This window comes from Amblyomma mixtum, chromosome 4 (genome assembly GCF_055824585.1).
Source record: "Amblyomma mixtum isolate Tamu chromosome 4, ASM5582458v1, whole genome shotgun sequence".
Taxonomy (NCBI): Eukaryota; Metazoa; Arthropoda; class Arachnida; order Ixodida; family Ixodidae; genus Amblyomma; species Amblyomma mixtum.
Window position 1 is genome coordinate 122,748,325 of NC_143015.1, and position 19,847 is coordinate 122,768,171.

Here is a 19,847-nt window from a genome sequence, read left to right on the forward strand (position 1 = left end):
TTCGAATGAACGGCTGCGTGTCCCGTTTCATGCTTTAGAATGTTAGAACTAACATATTCAAGTTTTCTTTTTTTCCCTGCACCATTACCGAGTGGAGATTCTACTCAGAAGAAAGTTACCAGAGTACACCTTTTGCAAAAAACGTCAATCCGTTATATTGCAAACAAGAATTATTATTCTCATACTAAAGGACTATTTAAACGTTACAATATTGTTCCTGTACATAATTTATATGACTACTGTTTATGTGTTAAGTACAAGAAATGTGTCAATAATAACCAGCACGTGTTTCTGCAGCTAGCTGATCTTAAGGCCAATGTACCTACTTACACACTTGGGCACCAAAAATTCTGGCACGTTCCAAGTTCTAGAACTCAATTCGGTTGCCAGATGTTGTGTTCCACTAGGCCACGACTTCTAAATACCTTTTGTACCAGCAACGTACAGTTGGAGAAATGCAGCTTGCGTTCCATCAAAACCAGATTCCTCTCATAACTTGCCAATGTAAATGAATGGTGGAAAAGTGATCAGTACCATGTGTATATTTTTGTTTTCTTAATAGTATGTCATCTACAAACTAACAGAGTATTAATTGTTATGTGATTACTTTGTGTGCTGTTTCGCTGTATGCCATGTACAGGGGGGCGCCGGCGCATTCAAGCGAAAATTTTTTCGCTTTTTGCCGGTGCCTACCCACATCTTTTTGGTGTAAATAAAAAAGAATGAAAGAAAAGAAAAGAAAGAAAGAAATCAGTTACCACAATCATCAAAAGTTGACATTGATGCCATTGAACAGGCCGTTTATTGATTTTTTTGTTTCATGACTTGCTTTATACTTTTGTTCTGTGCTTTTTGTATTGTGTTTATTGTGCCCCTCCTGCCAGGGCCCTTCACTTGGCCTGCAGTATGCCCTAAATAAATAAATAGAAATATTTGAAGGCGGCGGGACATAAAGCTTAGGATTCGAAAATCACCTTAACAGAGAGTTCAATCGCCACTGTACTGAAAGCTGCACAGTTGTCTAATTTTTCATATCTTTGGAGGACGTTCTTTTTCGGCCAATATAAATTACCTTTTTGACGGTTCTACATTAACTAAGAACTGAAACGGGGATGGCTGCTAGACTTGGGGGCTAATTGTGCAGAACTCACTCAGTTTATGCGGAAAAGCGTTACAGTTTATCAACATTGCGCCTTCACACAAATATCTACTTTCCTTGACCGCATACAGCAACCACCGCATGTCAAGGTTATGAGACTTACCTGCATTTCTCCTTCTTCCTTCACGTTAGCTCTCTACCAGAAACTGTTGGCATGACAGGCCTTGCATGTAAGTAAAGACTTTATACCTATTCAACGCTGTTTCACCAGAATTTCATTGTTCTACGTAATGGGTGGTTCAAGAACAGATGCATCGGAGGATTTGACTTGAATGCGTTCCCTTTTTGCACGTAATTTCCAACGGTAGCAAGCGTCCATACCTTAACTGAGACATTAAAAACCATTTCGTGTTTTAAGGAAATGCCCCGGCAGAGTCAGAAAACATTCGAAGTGCCTCTATCTGGTGGTACACATTCCGTGTTCTTTGCAGGCACAGCAAATAACTCGGGAGAGCCTTATTGAGATGGAAGGTTAGAGCGTTAGTACCCGCGCGACACTACTTCTTTTGTTCATGATTGATTAAACCCAAATGTATACAGACGATGAAAACAATAAAAAATTAGGAACCTGCATTGGACATCATCCATCTGAACAAAAGAACGAGTGTATATAGCATTCGCGATTTGATTGTCTAACTCATAGAACAGCGCCGCCGCGGTGGCAGAGTGGTTATGGGACGCGGCTGCTGACCCGAAAGACGCGGTTTCGATCACGACAAAACGGTAGAATTTGGATGGGTGCGAAATTCTAGACGCGCTTGGGCTGTGTGATGTCAGTGCACTTTAAATAACCAAGGTGGTCGAAATTTCCTGAGATCTTTACTACGACGTCCCTAATAGCATGAGTCGCTTTGGGAGGTTAAACCCCCATAAACCGTAAACCAAACCATACCAGGGGGCAAAGTGGAGGTCACAACACGGTCACAATGCACATAACTGCCTGCCTGTTTCCGGTGCCAGCCGCTGATCAATAAGCACGTCAGGTTCATGGAAACAAGGCTGCGGACCGAATCGGCGAGCTGTACCGATGCCTCGTGATGACCGCGGTTTTAAAAACTTAGTTTCAACGATGTGGCCGTGTTTGCGTGACATTATCAGTTGTATTTCGTTTGGCGGAACAAAAGTGCTATATGTTACTAGCTGCTCTGTGGCTAGACTGAAAAAAGTGTGAAAGGGACACATTCAGGCCACCAAGGCCACCCCCTGTCAGGCCACCCAGAATAAGGACAAATTATGGCTCTCAAGCTACGTTGTACCAGATAACAGCTCTTCTTAATTCTAGTAAAGAAATAAAAGATCTTATCCATAAATACCGAAACAAACGCTTATTCAGGAAACAATTACCAGACATGCTTTTAGCAGAACCCTCATCAGCTTACATTGATGAAAACGTGTCTAATGAATGTTGAAAGTGTCTTTTAAACTTCTTATCATATCTTGAGGTGCCTATGGTAACTTGCCTTTGAAATTCGTGTGTGTTCATTTCACATTGTTCTATTACTGTTGCACATGTTACGCTGTGTTACTGCGCCAGGTGCACCAAGGGGGATGGGCCTCGTCAGTCTTGTATGCCTTTTGCCCTCCCCCTCAAGTATGTACACATACTTGAAGTAAACATTTTTCCTTCCTTTCTTCCTTCCATTATGAAATCGAGATGATATAATACAGAAAAGTGCATGAAACCGACGTGCACGTGGCGATACCGCTCGCGCACTACTGCAACTCCATCTGGGAATGTAAACTTTCCACGACGACGATTGCTGCATCGCTTTCCGATATTTATATGCCAGATAGCAAGTGATGTCTCAATACGACGAAAATAGCGCTGAGAGCGATATCAAGAATACGAAGAGCCGTAAAATAAAACGACGCTAATCAAGCGACACAGAGAACGAGGACCAGCAAAGACTAGGTCAGAGTCTTTCGCTCGGCATCCTGCTTACGCAACTTCCGTGCAGCCGTTCTGCGCACGAAGTTCAGAAGCGCAATCTCTCAACACTATTCGCTCTCTACTGTGCCGCCTCTGGTGGCCTAGTCCCGTGAAGCCTTGTACAGGCACATTATCACAGTGTCGTATCCTGTCCGAGGTTCAAGAGGTCGTGAATGGGGCAGGATACAGAACAGTTTATTCGCAATTTTTTCAGAAGCGCCCCCATCTTTCCTCCCAGAAGAAGTGTTTGTAGTTTGCCCCAAACAATACTCTATTCGTCTAACACAGCGTATTGCTTAGTTGGCCACTTTGCACGCCTGACCGTTTAACACAGTTACAAACCACGCGAGCCCGCATGAAATGGGCCATGTGAACCCGAGCGGTCACGTGATATGTGGGTCACATGACCTGTGGTGAGTCCACTGATGATGGATACCTGACAATGACGCAATTACACGTGAAAGACGATATTGCTGACCAGCAACTTCACCGCTTGCTCTAGCAGACATTAATTCTGGTCCACCCAGAGGTCAGAGGTCCCATTATTATCCTAACTACATTCTTCCCTTCCAGGAGACCACTGACTGCCGGACCCACGTGCATGACATGATAAAAGACGGCCCGCTGTACTGAGCTCGCCCTATTTGTTGCACATGTGGTGAATATGGCTAAGCCGTGCGGGAATCGCATTCTTATTCTCGTGCACGGCAATGGTCAGGTTTTCAATGAGCAGAAAATGTTTGGCCTGCGCCATTGAAGTCAGGCAGACAGTAGCTCGAATAATGTAAAGGGTCGGAGGTGAACCGGCCAAAGGCTGATTGCATATCCTACGGATGGGGAGGAAGCCGAAAGGGGTAAAAGGGGACGTAAGGAAAGCTTAGTTCGCTTCCTTGAAGGAATGAAATTTCTTCATTTTCTCGGCAACACCGTTTCTACAAAAACAAATGCTCAAACGTGTGGCTCCTGGACATATAAATCATGCTTTTATGGCAAAGAAACCTCGCGCAAAGTTCCTTGAATCTTTGCCCTCATTTAGGCGTGTGAGTTCAAACGGCGCAGTGCACTGTCCAGAGCTGACAAAATGGCTTTCGCTACAAAGCAGAAAAAGGTCAAATGGAGCACCTCCGCTTAAGTGAAGAGTAGCTGTCACAGAATAGGATTTGTTTCTGAAATTTCTGCGGCTTTAATTTTTTTTTGTAATTCATGCACTTATGCGCCACTCACCTGTCAAGGGCTGAGTGCCTTGCAGTGACTCAAAATAGGTTTTCTTCCTTCGATCAATAGAAAGGTAGGAGGATGACGCTTAGATGAGACGGCTGGTGAATAGTTTGATGCATCGTAAAGCTGGTGTGTTTTGTTTTCTTGCTGTCATTTCGATCTTAGGTGCGCATTCAATTCCCGCTAATACGCGTCGCACCCGCCCACTGCACGCAAACATTGATCAAGCGTCGATCGACTCCTCCACGGCTTCTTGATGGGGGCTGGCAGCCGCATTCTACGCGGTTGCAGCGTTCGCTAGGCCTAGTGATGCGGCGGTAGACACCGATTGCTCCATCGTACTTTTGCCGCGGTATTCCGGCGTTTTTTTTTTTTTATTGCGGCAACCCACCGCAAAAGTTGGATGTGAACATCTTGAGTTCATGCAATTCACTTTCTTCAGTAAACAAAGCTATCAAAACACTGCTCAGTTATTTTGACATATAACACGACCAATGACTGGCGTTTCGTAGCTGAGCCCAACGTTTCAAGATTGATTCCGCTTACTTTCATGAGAACAGTTTGCTGTCGCAATCGATCACTGCGCGCATGTTCGGCTTTTTTACTGAGATCGCCCCGCCATATCCACAGCATAGCATAATCAAAAGGGTTGAGAATTAGGCGAGTTGGTACGTGTGCTATTGCCTGGCGCCTTTGTAACCGTGTTATGACGGTGCATGTAACCGTTGGTTTTGTCTATATATTTTGTACTTTTAATAAATTTTGTCAGTTGTTAGTGAGCACTTGTGTTGTCACTCCGTCTCCGTCCCTGTCATCATGGTGCCACTGTAGCGTAATAATTTTGCCAGCTGTCGTATGAGCGAATGATAGGCAGTAAGATTGCCAAAGAATTCTGCAACAAACTTGAGAAGGTAATAATCGAAATGCCTGCGTGGCAATAGCGAAACAAGTGAAATAAATACTTATAAATATTGTTCTAGCGCACTCTAATGTCGGAACTCCTACAACAACACTACTCGGATCTAGTTACCTCGTTGTTGCGCATGGAAATACAATGAGGGGAAGCCGGATAATTACCTGAAGGAGGCAAAATATTTTCTGAGGTCTGTCAGGTACTCATTTCCTAGAAGCGCTTTCTTCTGTTCCTTTTCCACTGCACCCCGGCCCCCTTACACACTTTCAAAGAAAAATTTCCTCCAGTCGATGGAGAAAGGCAGCTTACTGTCAAGGCGCTTCCTCCAGCTGCGTTCCAGCTGCGTTTACTTCGAGTGCTCGCAGAAAGCACAGGCCCGGGCCATAACCTAATGAAATGGGAGCACATCTTCTCTAGCAACAGTAGTCCCTAGCGCGTCTATAGTACAGTAACAGTACTCGGGAGGTGGGGACTTCTGCGCGGAAGTCCTCCGCTTTTCAACCACAAATTTCACGTGTCGTTGGAAAACTAGTCGAAACAGACAAAAACTGCTTTCCCCGTTAACATTCAGATAAAAAGGCTTGAAAGAGAGACGGAGTTAGTGCATTCCCAGAGGCCATCTTGAAATCGGTTGCATTGATTTATTCAGAGTGGCGAAAAAAATTACGAACATATTTGTACGATATTTCCCTCATTATTTTTTGACCCATGACCAGCCTTTCTAGATACAAAATGTGGTGGTAGAAAATGCATATTTTTTAGCTTTTGCATTGTCCGTTAGACAGCATCTCGAATAATTAGAGAGCACCTCGAATCTCTGATAATTTCTCTGTTTGTTTGTTTGTTTGTTTATGGGGTTTATCGTCCCAAAGCGACTAAGGCTATGAGAGACGCCGTAGTGGAGGGCTCCGGAAATTTCGACCACCTGGGGTTATAATTTCTCTGTGCTTAAAAAGAGGTCCGAGACCACCTGGTCCTCGAGAGACGTAACACCATTTATGACGAAGTCACGTCTCTGAACTGGAACAGGTATTGGAAACTGTATTGGAAACAGGTATTGGAAACTGTACTGCAATATGATGCAAACTGGTATCACTAGTCTTGTCTGATATGGCTGGACAGTACTGCCAGACGGCGTTTCACAAGCCATCTGTTGTTTTAGGGATTCTCATATACGTAGTTTGTGATCCCATAAAAAAGGAAACACAAAAAAGATAAAGAGATATCAGGTTTGAAACAAGAACAACGAAGAGGACAAAAATAGGGCTCATTCAGAAAGAAATCAAAGTGCGATATATGTGCACCAACTGCTTATATTTACCGAAATGGAATATACGGAAGTGTGGCGTGCAGTTCAAAGGGAAAACTCCGGTCAAAATTTGCGATGGTCTTCGATTTTACTGGCTTCTTCGCACCGCTTTTGTCCAATCAACGGGTGTCTTTTTTAGGAACTGTTTTAAAGCGGAAGCCTTTAATGCCTCCTCGTTGTAAGCAGGAGTTGCCGACAGAAATGTCACGCTCTTCGATTGGTCGAAACGGGCGTGATGTCACAGTGCGCGAATTTCAAATGGGGCCAATTGTACTTTGGCTAGTAACCATATAACCACTCAAAGGGATCGTATAGTGATGGTCCAAGTAAGTGGGACTGAGTTTAGTTCCTTGCTTAAATACCCAATTAGCCTAATTAACCTTTCTAGTTAGGCCAGATAAATAAATAAAACCGGGTAGGAAATTTGTCGACTTCGGGAATCGAACCCCGGTCTCCGGAGTGCGAGACGAGCATGCTAACAACTCCGCCATTCCAGCTTTTTTTTTCTTTATTGCCTGGCTTTTGCAACGAAAATTGGACAAAACAAACAATCAACAAAACACAATAAACGCTATGTACATACGACTCGTGGTCAGCCAGCATGAATCTGGCTTCGTCTAATTAATATTCAGGCAATGTACAGAGCGGCTCTAGTTTTGCGAGCCACTCCGGAGGGTCCGCAGCGGCCTTCTGAATGGCCAGAAACATGGTTTGGAATCAACAAAGGCGCGTCTAGTGAATACGGTGTCTTCGTTCACTCCCATCTTCCTCCCTTCCCGATACGGCGAGGTTTAGGTGTCCACCCAGATATGCGAGACTGATACATTTCCTTTCCTGAAAAAACAATTTACCGACGAGCAAGTCGTACAACCGAACGGACGATGGCGTTCTATGGACTCCCTGGCAGCGTTGCAAGACGCTGTCGCGTTTCACTCTTAGAGGCGACGCCTAATATCTTAATAAGTCATCAGTGACGCAAGCAGCAACACCGCACTTAAGGCTTTCGCCTCACCGCACTTTAGGTCAACAAAGTGCCCCCCTGAATTTTTTAATTATGTTGTCACGCAAATTCCGATTGCTGCACTCTAGGTCTTGCAGCCACGTAATTTACAACGGAGTCTTCTTTGCCCACTTGCGAAGCAGCAGCCGTTATACCAGCGTTGGGAACCATCATGAGCGCTACGAAGCAGTTTAAGATTGGACCATCTGCTCGCCGGGGAACTTCCTCACTTCTGGTTTGGTTGAACACCTTTTTACGCCATGAGAAACTAAGAGGATAAGGAGGAGGAAGAACATTTATTTCCGCCGAATATGGCGCGGCAGCCACCTCCGGGTCCGCACGCAGGCGTCCGGGGAGGAAGTCTGTCGCACCGCGGCCGGAGGACATCCGATCCCGTCTAGGAGAAGAGGTCTTCAGCCTCGGCCGCCAGGCGGACGGCGAAGCGCTGAGTTTTTATGCGAAGCATATTGCTAGAGCTACCACTATTCTAGTTCACTGTACTACCACTCACGCCGTCGGCGTGGGACCCCTAGACGTCACACCACGTGACACCATGACGTCACACCACGTGACACCGTGACGTCACACCACGTGACACTGTGACGTCACATTACGTGCCCCCGTGACGTCACACCACGTGACACCGTGACGTCACACCACGTGACATCGTATGAGAGAGGCGGCCTCCACCTCGCGCCGTCGCCGTGGGACCCCTAGCCGTCACGCCACGTGACACCGTAACGTCGTCGTGACGATGCCATCGCACAGACGCCAGAATGTCCTCGAGCGGCATTCCCGCGCATTTCGAACGCGCGTTCACACTCGGTGTAGGTGAAACGCTCGCTCCACCGGGCAGGCAGACGCGGCTTCTGTGGCAGTCCAGGCGCTCACCCAACGCGCGTCCCAGGGTTAGTCGGCGTTCCGCTGTAGCCATGCCGTTGTCTTCCCCCACGACGAAGGCCTCTAGTGGTTGTATTAAAATGACCAAGTATGCAACCAAGGAAAGCCATGTATTACCAAGCCTAGCCACCAATATGCTTCGCATCTGACTAGGCTTAACCTTAGCTAAGCCTCAGCCATAATTTTTTTTCATCGGAGCTTCTCAGCGTGGTCTACCATTTATCGCGAGTTTTAATCGCGTTGCGCCCTGGGGCACGAGCGCATCTCCAAATTATGTGATCTAATGTTGCCACGTGGCCGCAATATTTACAAATTTCGATTTCTGCACCGTCCTTCTTCCGCCTCCTGGCACCCGTCCAACTCCTCCACAGGGGCGAGAAGAAATTTCGAGCTTGGAGTCTTCTCCAGTCGTACGACTTCTTTTTACTTAATGATCTATCCGGTGGTGGATATATCCTCCGGTCTTCCTTCAGATTTTCGGTTACATCCCTAAACGTACCAATACTTTCTTTTTTTTTAGATGATGTTGTGGAGGCGTCCGCAGCACCCCAAGGTAGCGAGGAGCTGGCCAGCATGTGGGCAGTATCGTTGCCGGCGAGACCGGCGTGTGCTGGGGTCCAGATTATAGTCACGCTTTCGGTGAGAGACGACTCGTTCAGAATTTTGGCAGCACGATTGCTGACTCTACCCTTACTAAAATTCCTAACCGCCGCTTTGCTATCGCTGACGACGTGTTTCACGCCTGGTCGTGCAATGGCAATGGCTATTGCAATCTCCTCCGCCTCTACCGGCGGTAGATCTCGGTTTCTTTCGATTCCTATGGCTATCCTGGTGTGTAATAGGGCGACTGAGGTTGCGTCGCCTTCTTTCCCGATCGCTGCATCGGTGTAGGCGACCGATCCCGGCGGGAGTGTGTCCAGTTTGTTAGCGAGGTGCTTAGCTCTGCTTTTCCTCCTCCCCTCGTCGTGTACGGGGTGCATGTTCTTTGGTATGGGCGAGACGTATAGATGCTTTCTGATTTCTCGATCTATGCTTTCCCTGGCACAATTTGCCCTGGTTATCAGTGGGATAATAGAGGCGCCGCACCAAGTCTTTAACCCATTGTGAGCAGGTCCCGCTTAAGCCCATCGTCGGGCGTAAACCACATAACTTATAGTTGCAAGAAAACTCTTAGTTTCTCTTTCGCCTGCTGAGCTAGGAATAGGCAAAAGAGAAGCTAAGAGTTTTCGGGCAACTGTAAGTTATGTGGTCTACGCTTGACGATGGGCTTAATTCACACGTAATTCACTCGCAGGTAATTAACTATCTTGAAGAACATAACATTATCTTTAAATATCAACATGGGTTCCGTAAAGGCTACTCTTGCGAAACGCAACTTGCCGGATTCATTCAAGACATACATTCATCGATTGATGCTGGCATTCAAGTAGACTCCATATTTCTTGATTTTTCTAAAGCTTTCGACAGAGTATCACACAACCGGTTATTAATGAAACTAGCACTGCTTAATATTAACCCTCTTGTCATTGCATGGGTTAAAGATTTTCTCTTTTCCAGGTCTCAATTTACAACTGTCAATAACCACAATTCGACTTTCAGCCAAGTACACTCTGGCGTCCCACAAGGAAGTGTGCTTGGCCCCTTACTTTTCCTAATATTTATCAACGATTTACCGGATTCCATTTCTTCCCATATCAGACTTTTTGCTGATGATTGTGTAATTTATCGCAAAATTTATTCTAACACCGATTGCCAATCCCTTCAATCTGACCTTGATTCAGTAACAGCATGGTGCTCAACCTGGCTTATGCAACTTAATCATTCAAAAACTAAATTGATGTCTTTTACTAACCGAATGTCTCGAATTCAAACAGCATACTCCTTAAATAATACCTCACTCGAGCTAGTCACCACGTATAAGTACTTAGGACTTCACCTTCATTCAGACTTAGCATGGAACCACCATATTAACCTTATGCTTGCATCTGCTAATCGGTCATTAGGTCTCTTAAAACATAACCTAAAGCATGCTCCTCCTCACCTCCGTGCTCATGCCTATACCACTCTAATTCGACCTAAAATTGAATATGCCTCGGCTATTTGGGACCCTTACCAATCTTACCTAATAAATAACATTGAATCAGTGCAGAACCGCGCCGTTCGTTTTATTTACTCCAATTATTCACGTAACACCAGCGTCACAGCCTTAAAGAAACGCGCAGGTCTCCAGGATTTATGTCTCCGCCGTAAAATTGCACGACTCTCACTTTTTCATAAACTTTATCATCATCCATCACTTCATAACGACTTTTTTTCTTTGCCTATTTCGATTTTTGACCGCCGCGATCATCCCTTTAAAGTTAGACGTTTCACGTGCAGAACATTTATCTATGCGCATTCATTCTTACCACGCACAATATCTGACTGGAACACTCTGCCTTCACATATCGCAACCACCACTGATCCTGATAAATATTTTAAACTTTTATCTTCAATAACTACTGCTTAACTCTTCGCATACATTGTTATTTTATTTGTTCATGGCTTCCTTTTTTGCAGGGTTTGTTACTAAAAAGATTCATTGTATTAGTGTTCTGTTTGTATAATTTTAATAATGCAGTAATCTTCGTTCTTTGCCGCGCTACCATTCTTTTGATTCTTTTGCTTACTTATATGTCATGCAAAGTGTCTTATTTGTGCTTTTGATTGATTCTTTTGCTTACTTATTTCATCCAGTGTGTCTTATTTGTGCTTTTGTTGTTTGTTTTATATTTGTGGTTTTTATTTTATTCTGTTCAATTGCCTGTTCCCCCCCCCCCTATGTAATACCCTCTCGAGGGCCTTTAGGGGTATTCTGTATAAATAAATAAATATAAGAGGGACCTGCTCACAATGGGTTAAAGACTTGGTGCGGCACCTCTATTATCCCACTGATAACCAGGGCAAATTTAACGCAAAACGGATGTAAATTTACCATCGCTGTTAGACATGGTCTCAGTAATTTAATGGTAACGAGAACAACTTGCGTAACAATGCGCGACGCTATAAAGGTAGAAGTATCACTTGCCCTAGGTTCAACATCGGCACCGGAATTTCTGCCGTGCGCCCACCATCCTCAAAATGAGTTCAATATATCAGAGAGTTCGTAATTGGTATGAACATGTTCCCGTTTATGCAGGACGTCTGTGGCAATTTAATTCCTGGTCGGCGGGAAAGTTATGTTGCGGAAACATGTCGAAACCGCATTGGGACTGTCTTTGCATGCTTCCCGCACGCGCTTTCGGGGATAAGTGGGTAAGGTTTTCAGAGCCAAATCCAATTTCTCAGTGATTAGCCTTTGTTTCAAACTTATTATCCTGACCTTGTAATGCAGAGAAATTCGAAACGTCTGATAAAGACTATGACTTTCGAGGATGTCCTTACTGATGATCACCACATTGGGCAAGGCAACAAAATACATAACTTTCATTAAGAAAAAAATAACTGCATCTCATTTAAGCACCGCTAGGAGATATACATCCTGCAGAAGGCAGCTTTTACAGTTTTTCTAGCAATTCATGCTGTCCTGTGAACAGAAATTAAAATAATTTGCATTGTTTTGCGCTGTTCCACAAGTGATACGCTGGCTATTACAAGGCTTACCAAAATGAAGTTACCATTTTACGTGCCTCTTCACTCAGAAGCGACATAAAGCACGCAATTATGGCATTATATAAGGCTTCTCAGTATTTTTAATGACAGCTTGGTTTCAATGGAGCAGGGGAAGCTACAGCCATTTTCTCCAGTGTTATGTCCCGAAAAAGCCGTAGCCATACGAGGAATAAGTTTTGTACCCATTGAAAAACCGGTGGGTGGCCGGTAGTCCTGGACATCACCACTGCCCCTCCCTCATAACAGGTGGATTCTCAGTCGGTTTTATTTTACAGTGACCAAAGCAACAACATAACTTCGTCACCACAATATGCATTCATGCCCAAGGACACAAACATCAACAGCTGCGGCACCGGAGCCAGTTCCGATGTCTTCACGTAGATTTGCTGGCTCGAGTTGGCGAGCCATGTGGGCGATGAGTGCACAGTGATGTCTTCATGAACGATGAGGCGCGTATCCTGGCAAAGTGTATTTTTCTTTTTATCTCTTGGCATACAATTCGCGCCTTCCCACAAGTCAATGCAGGTTTATTGAACATCTCAACATCATAATTATCCACTTATCGGGTGTGATTCTTGAGCGGGCTTACAAGCAGAAAGGGATGAACATGACACATTTTTGGCATCCAAACAACAATATTTACGACCATGCAAGTATCCTCTTTATGAAGACGAGACAGAAAAATATAAATGGCATGCTTTCATCACAGTTGAAGCACCGAGATGACACTTTTGCAAGCAGCGCAAAAAATGCAGGTCACGAGGAGCGCGACGTTGGTGGTAGTTTTTTTTTTCTTTGTGTATGCGGCCAAGGCCACAAGAGAAAAGCTACAATTACACATTCACGTGATATACATTACCTTCGGTGCAAGTAACTGAAGACAGTTCCCAAGAACGCGCTACTTCACTGAGCAGCAGTGCTCATCCATTTCGACACCTCCTACATTCTGACAGTGCTTTGGCAAAAAGCACACCTCACAGACAATTGTTCAGACGGTCCCGCGGCGTTTACTGGTTTACTTGCAAACTGGTCAGTTAAAGTGGTTGGACACAGCAGGAAATGGGCACACTGGCAACGGAGGAACGTTTTTGGTTTTTCGCTTGGATTCACTTGTCAGTGTTAGTTAAAATGGCGATTCAGAATAATTTTTTTCTACAGGAACGGGTCGAGCTCGGAACAAGCACGAGGAAGATAAAAGAGATGCGAAGAATAAACAGACGGCCAAGAGATGAAGCGAGTAATTGATCGTTTAGGCAACAAGTCCTCGCCGCTGAAAGAAATTTTGTTTTCCCCGTAATATTCATTTGGGTACTGACGGATAATAATGACCTTTTCAAGGCAGTTTAGCGCTTCCGAAGCTGTTTTCCGCACCTTTTATAGCTTGGTAATTTATTAGCTGGTTATTTTCTGCCTGTGAAGATGTATTCTCAGTGTATGGTCGTAATTTTTAGCACTTCTGTTTTCGGATACAGCTCAATAGCGAAACGACTTTGAATGAAAGAAGGCCCTTTGACGGGCCCTCTTCCATACAAAGGCGTCCTCCAATTCTCATTAGCCTGCTACCCCGAGAACGCAGGAAGGGACCGATGAAAGGGAGGAGTCCCCTCCTTCTGTAGCCGGGGACAGTCTACTCCCTATATTGTCACGCCGCTCCATTGCCACGTTAGCACAATCCTGAGAATCGGCCGACGCCATTCAATGGAATGGGGTCGTTTGAGAGGGAAACGCCGCTTCGTTTTTGAGTTGCATGTGACTATAGTAAAAACACCTCCAGAACACCTTCAAGAAATGGGGCACTAATAAAGCATTTTTATCCGCCCTGAAAACGAACTGCATTCTGTGTAAAATTAATTTCAACTTCATGTAATGAAGGTAAGGCTTGTCTGCAGTGCCGTACGTGTTGAACGAGCTCACATTTACTGATACGCCGCGCATCACACTTGATTTATGAGATGTACATGCAAAGTATGTGAAGAGAGATTGAAGAAAAAAATTACTGGACATAAAATCTTGCTGCAGCGATGAGTCATATTTTTTGATGAATACGGACCGTTCGCCACAAGTCATATGTGTTGTGCAGGAGAAAAAACATGCATCAGGAAACAAAATTTGAATAGGCAGTCAGCAATCCCGCTTTCCGCAACTGCTTTGCACGATAAGTTCATTTTCCTGTGCGAAGTACGTATCTCGACAAGCCAAAAGAAGGTTTTCTTTTTCATAAAAAATCTCTGTGCAGTATAGAGGGTTCACCACAGTGTAATCCTTTGCAAGCTTAACAACGTTTGCAAGCAACAGCTTCCTTTCGTTTCATTTCTCGAAGGGGATGTCCAAAGCATTTGCTGTCGTAACGTACACTACGATTTATCTGAATCATTCGATTAAGAAAATTTCTCACTACTGCCCTGACTCTCCAGAGGGTCTTGTCCGCATGAAATAGCAAAATGACACACTATGAGACCCCACCTGTGTGGTAGTTGAGAAGGGCACTGAGTTGATATTTTATAGTTTTAAGGAAATCACAACAGAAAGCACCAAGTTTCTTTACACTGTTAGCGCTGAGAAATCTACATCGATTTCAATACAGGGCACGTTAACAACTGCTATTATATTTGAACTCGCCAAAAAGTAATTGCACACTGACTAAGTACACACATTGGTGCGTATACAACCACAGTTTCTCACATACCCAGTAGCACATAGTGTCCTTAACACACGGTACAATGATTGTGAGAGGCCTGGAGCCGCTTACTATGCCCAGGTTTGCGGTTACAAGCTCAGACAAACGGTAGATTGTTTTTTTTTCATTGAATCCACTTAACAAGCACAGCATTGCAAACCTTATTTTCACTCCTGGCGATACCAAAACAGCCTTAACATACAGACAGCACCCTCGTTGCACTAAGCACTGAACACTGAAGCTTTGTTGAGTGTTCAACACTTATCCTTAAACAACTTAAGGGTACCTGATCTTCAAAGAGCAAAACACTCACGGCGTGTCGCCATGACATACGCTGTGATAATTACATATGGCTTTAAGGTCATGATTGACAACACAGCAGAGGCTCTGCAGGTGTGTTCGAGAAAAGTCTTTGTCCGGTCTCGGTGACAATAAAGCATATCATCTGTACACAAACACGCACATTTCACTCTGGAGTCTAGAAGATGGGGATTGAACACCAGCGTCGTAGGCGAAACACGCAGTTTGGGCGCTGTGCCTTTTAGACAGCGCCGCGCAGAGGTGCTTGGGCCAGGAATGTTCAGTATACATACTAACATCTCAGCGAGCAGCATAATTTTGAGGAGCAGAGCTGTTGGTATTTTGAAATCTTGCATTTTCTCCCTGCGAAAGGTCACTATTGTGCCAGCTTCCATCGTGCTCTTAGAAATGATGATTCTTGTCGCTTGCACACCAAATCACGATGTTAGCATTTAGTCTTGAATGAGAGTGGCGTGTCAGAAAAAAGGCGGCGTTCTCCCTAGCTGACAAACTGACTGCAGCTTAGGTCGCTCAGAAAAGCCAGCTTGCAAAAATGTCATTTGAGCGATGCACCGATGGCGTTTCGTTAGAGGATGTTGTTTAAGATCCTGGCGTTGTTCGTCGCAGAGTTCCCCATGGTGTCACGCTCCGGGATGTCGATGTCCTCACCCCGCGTTCTGGTGGGACACGAACCCACCGCCACTGGCATGTTGCGGTAGCAGAAGATGACCTTCCGGAAGCTCTTGCGGAAGTTATCCGAGAGGAATGCGTACAGGAACGGGTTCACGCAGGAGTTCGTGTAGGCCAAGATCTGTGACGCGATCTGCACGACGATTCGCGGGGGGTTCATGGGCAGCCCGTAGATCTCGACGCTCTTCAGCACCAGAACAACCTACGAGATAAGCAATGGGCCACAAACATCCATTAGAGTGAATTACACAGGAAGCAATAAGGGAGTAATTACTCATTGACATCCTCCCGAGCGCAGCCATACGGCTACAAAGGAAAGCTCTACATCCTCCTCAGAAACTTCGGAGTTAAAGGAAAATTCGTCCTGGTCCGGGGTTCGAACCCGGGACCACCGCTTCACCGGAGCAGTCGCTCTACGAATTGAGCGAACCGGGACGGCAAGCTTATGGTAGGGCGAGAGCGAATTGACCAATAACTCCAAGTGGGAACTGTATTGGTCAAATGTTTTAGGGGAATCCCCTAAGGTGGAGTAGATTTGTAATAAGGGAGTAATTACTCATTGACATCCACCCCAGCGCAGCTATACGGCTACAAAGGAAAGCTGCACAGCTTTCGCAGAAACTTCGTAGTTAAAGAAAAATTCGTCCTGGTCCGGGGTTCGAACCCGGGACCACCCCTTCACAGGAAGTACAAAGAGCAGTATAAGAATCTAGTACTGCTATGTAGTGACAATGACACATATTAGGGTATCACTGCCCCTCTTTCTGACAGGATCCACCTGTTATGCCACCGTCATAGATACTTTATTGAATGAGGGATGTTAGCAATGCTTTCCGGGTCGGGTGACTTCAGACGATTTATTGAAGGTGTTTTGTCTGCAATTTTTTCACTCTTTCTCACTGCCTCCAGCGTCTTTTGGCCCAAACCCATGATCGTTCAGTCATCGCAGTGGCGTATGCAAACAGAATCAAATCTAAGGAAGCAATGCTCTCTGTTGTGCCATTCGTGCAATGAGGGCATCCGTTTGTGGGTGCTAATATGTTCTAAATTTTAAGATCATTAACAATTTCTCTCGCCGGGAAGTAGCCACGCATTCATCACTTCACCTGCAGTCACGGACCTAAAACACGGACCAACTTCTGCGGTGAAACTCTTCAGATGCGCTATACAACGAACTTCAATGATCGCTTGATACTTATGCATGTATGTGCATAAGTGCTTGAAGGTAAAGCCTAAAAAGCTTTTCATTTCCTTTACACAGGTAAAGGTTACTGCAGGCACAACCTTTGTAGAAAACGTACAGCCCAGGAAGTTTGCTTTTGTGTTCTGTGGCGTAACTGCTTTTAAATCTTTACCAACCCTAACCTCTCGAAGGTGGGAGGATTTGTGCTCCCCATGCTCCCGAGCTTAGGAATGCAAAATATCTTAGAGAGCCCGCTACACAGCTTGCAAACACACTCTTTGGGCTGCATATGTTTTTGACAAAGGCTACGTGGTAGTTGGAGATAAGAATATATGATATTTCTTCTATACTGATATGATTGCCGTTCTCTCTCTTTGCAGAACATGCGTATAAGCGTGGTTTCTTGGGATTGCTGTCTCTCTCCGAGCGACCTCTATTTCCTGTGTACGCACGAGCTTCAGACAAGCTAGCACAACTATTCTGCTGGAAATATTTGGGGTGAGATCTAGCAACCTGTCTTTAAAAACTCGTTGCCTAAGAGCATGTAGAAAGAGGTCCAGCGGATGGCTCTTCACACTTTTAAGCAAGAAAGAAAGAGGTAAATAGCGCCTTTACCAACCTGTACCGGACACCAGCACACGGCGAAGACAACGACGACCACCACGACGAGCCGAGTCACCCTCTTCTTAGAGCGCACACTTTCTGCGCTGACTCTACCTCCCGGTGCGGCTCCGAACCAGAGCCTCTTCAGCATGAGGACGTAGAGAATAAAGATGAGAGCAAGAGGAATCACGAAGGAGGACATGAAGAAAGATATTTGGAAGGCTGCTATGTTGTAGCCCAGGTCGCCTCGGAAGGTGCAGGAGGAAAAACTCTCATTGACGACCAGCATGCCATGGGCAAACAGAGCAGGGATGCAGGCTAGAAGAATGACTACCCACGTGAGAAGAATGGCCAGGTAGGCGTTCCTTTCAGTTCTGATAGACATGGAGGTGATGGGATGAACCACGGCCAGGAACCTGTCCAGGGACATGAGGACCAAGGTGTATATGCTTGCGTAAGCGCAAACTATGACTAAGTACTGGACTATCCTACACCAAACGTCACCAAAGGGCCAGTAGTTTAGGGTATAGTCCCAACCAGTGAATGGCACGCAGAACACAATGAAGAGTAGATCCGCCATGGCAAGGTTAATGATGAGAATGTTCGTAGTGGAACGCATCTGCGGGTTGCACAGCACGACTACGACCACAAGAGCGTTGCCAAAAAAGCCAATGACGGCGATAGCACCAAACAGAATGGGAACCACGATGGCCAAAACCTCTTCTACTGCCCGGTTTCCAGGGTATTCGAAGAAGTCGTCCTCTTCGTCATCGGCGTAAGAGGCCTCGGGAGTGACGTTCCTCGGATGATCACTGCAGGACCACGTCGTGCCGTTGCAGAGGCTTGACGCGGCCGCCACAGCGGTCTGCTTGACAAGTGTGGCAAGGACCTTGATGGGATCTGAGCTGCCGTAGTCCCGCACGGCCGCGGGAGGCGTCAGGAGTTCCACGTCATTCCGCTGCAGGCTATCCGCTTCGTGTGGGGAGACTTCGCTGAACCCGTGCATGACGAAGGCGTTCAATGGCTTGGCAGCACAGCTAAATGAGCTGCTCCTAGGCCTGAAACAAATAAAAAAGAAGCGACAATTAGCAAATCATTATTACAGATGTTCAGCTTGAAGTCTGCACAGGGATTTCTTATTTTGTTTCTTAATATATTGGAGCGTGCAGGTATCTTCTATTATTTATTGCGCAGAGTAAATAGATATGCAGTAGTAATAAAAGGGCATTGACGTAAAAATTATCCAGCACAAGAATGTGATTCACTTTTTTAGCTTAAGCTCCTATAATGGTACAAGGATTTTGTCAACATGGAAGAAGTTTACAAAACATGCGTTTAAATACAGCACGAGCTAACTAACGGGCATAGATGAATTTGAGCCGTTATCCGGAGAGGCGCCATTTGGAATCTAATTAGGCAAATGTGTTCCCTGCTGAAAAAAAGTTATATGATGCAATAACCTCATAAAGGCTTCATCATAAAATATCATACAATTTCTATGATATATCATAGAATTCGTATGATATCTCTATGATGACTGTATGATTTTACAGAAATGTACGACATTTGCATGATAATTTTCTGTGATTTTTATGATAACCTATGTTATTTCTTTGACAAACTGTATGAGTTTATTGCATCATACAACTTTTTTCAGCAGGGTTACGCAGCATATTCGCACAGCCTTTACTGTCCGGTCAACCTGAGTAAAAAAAAAGCATATCTACTCCCCACTCTCCTCTAGGGAAAAGCAAAGAGTTGTGGGTTTCTAAGTGGACACAGGCCACCACCCACCGCGGGTTCGAGCTTCGCGCGAGCCAAGGGCCCCGATCAGCCGTCACCACACACACACTGGGACACCGATGCGGTGCACTCAACCTCCGCTGGGAGGAGAGCGATTCGCCGCAAAGAAATAGGCCTCCAAGTTCACAAAGGAGACGTTTATTCACATCGTACTCCAGCTGATACACACACACTCAATAGTCACCCCGTCCCGGGGGCGCGCGAGGAGCAAGGCTCCGCTGCGCGCACGAAGCGACTCGAGCAATGTGCGCCGCTAGCACGCCGCTGCAGGAGAATGTCCCCGCGGCAGTGCTGTGATATCTCTCTCGTGTCGACCGTTGGGCCGGTTGCGAGAGAGAGTGGGCATTCAACGCAAGGTACGCCTGTCAGAGGTCGCTGGACCCCGCTGGACAGGCTCGAGCCGCTGCAGGTCAGAGGACACGTGCGGGCGAGCTCGAGTAAGCACTAGTCCGAGCGGCAAAGCCGGCACGGACAAACAGTAACGTACGCACCTTACGCTGTCTCGGAGGGA

At 45.6% G+C, this 19,847-nt stretch overlaps 1 protein-coding gene across 1 annotated transcript in view; it reads right to left on the reverse strand.

The window, feature by feature from the left end:
- Nucleotides 1–12,345: 12,345 nt before the first annotated feature.
- Nucleotides 12,346–19,847, reverse strand: part of LOC149348122 (allatostatin-A receptor-like) — a 137,866-nt gene continuing 130,364 nt past the window's right edge. Inside the window, exons 2-3 of the mRNA XM_089587931.1 lie at nucleotides 17,550–18,591; nucleotides 12,346–15,949 (exon numbers count right to left, since the gene is read on the reverse strand). Of these exons, the coding sequence (XP_089444057.1) occupies nucleotides 15,644–15,949; nucleotides 17,550–18,539 (1,296 nt within the window). The 5' untranslated portion in view covers nucleotides 18,540–18,591 and the 3' untranslated portion in view covers nucleotides 12,346–15,643. The remainder of the gene's footprint in view (nucleotides 15,950–17,549; nucleotides 18,592–19,847) is intronic.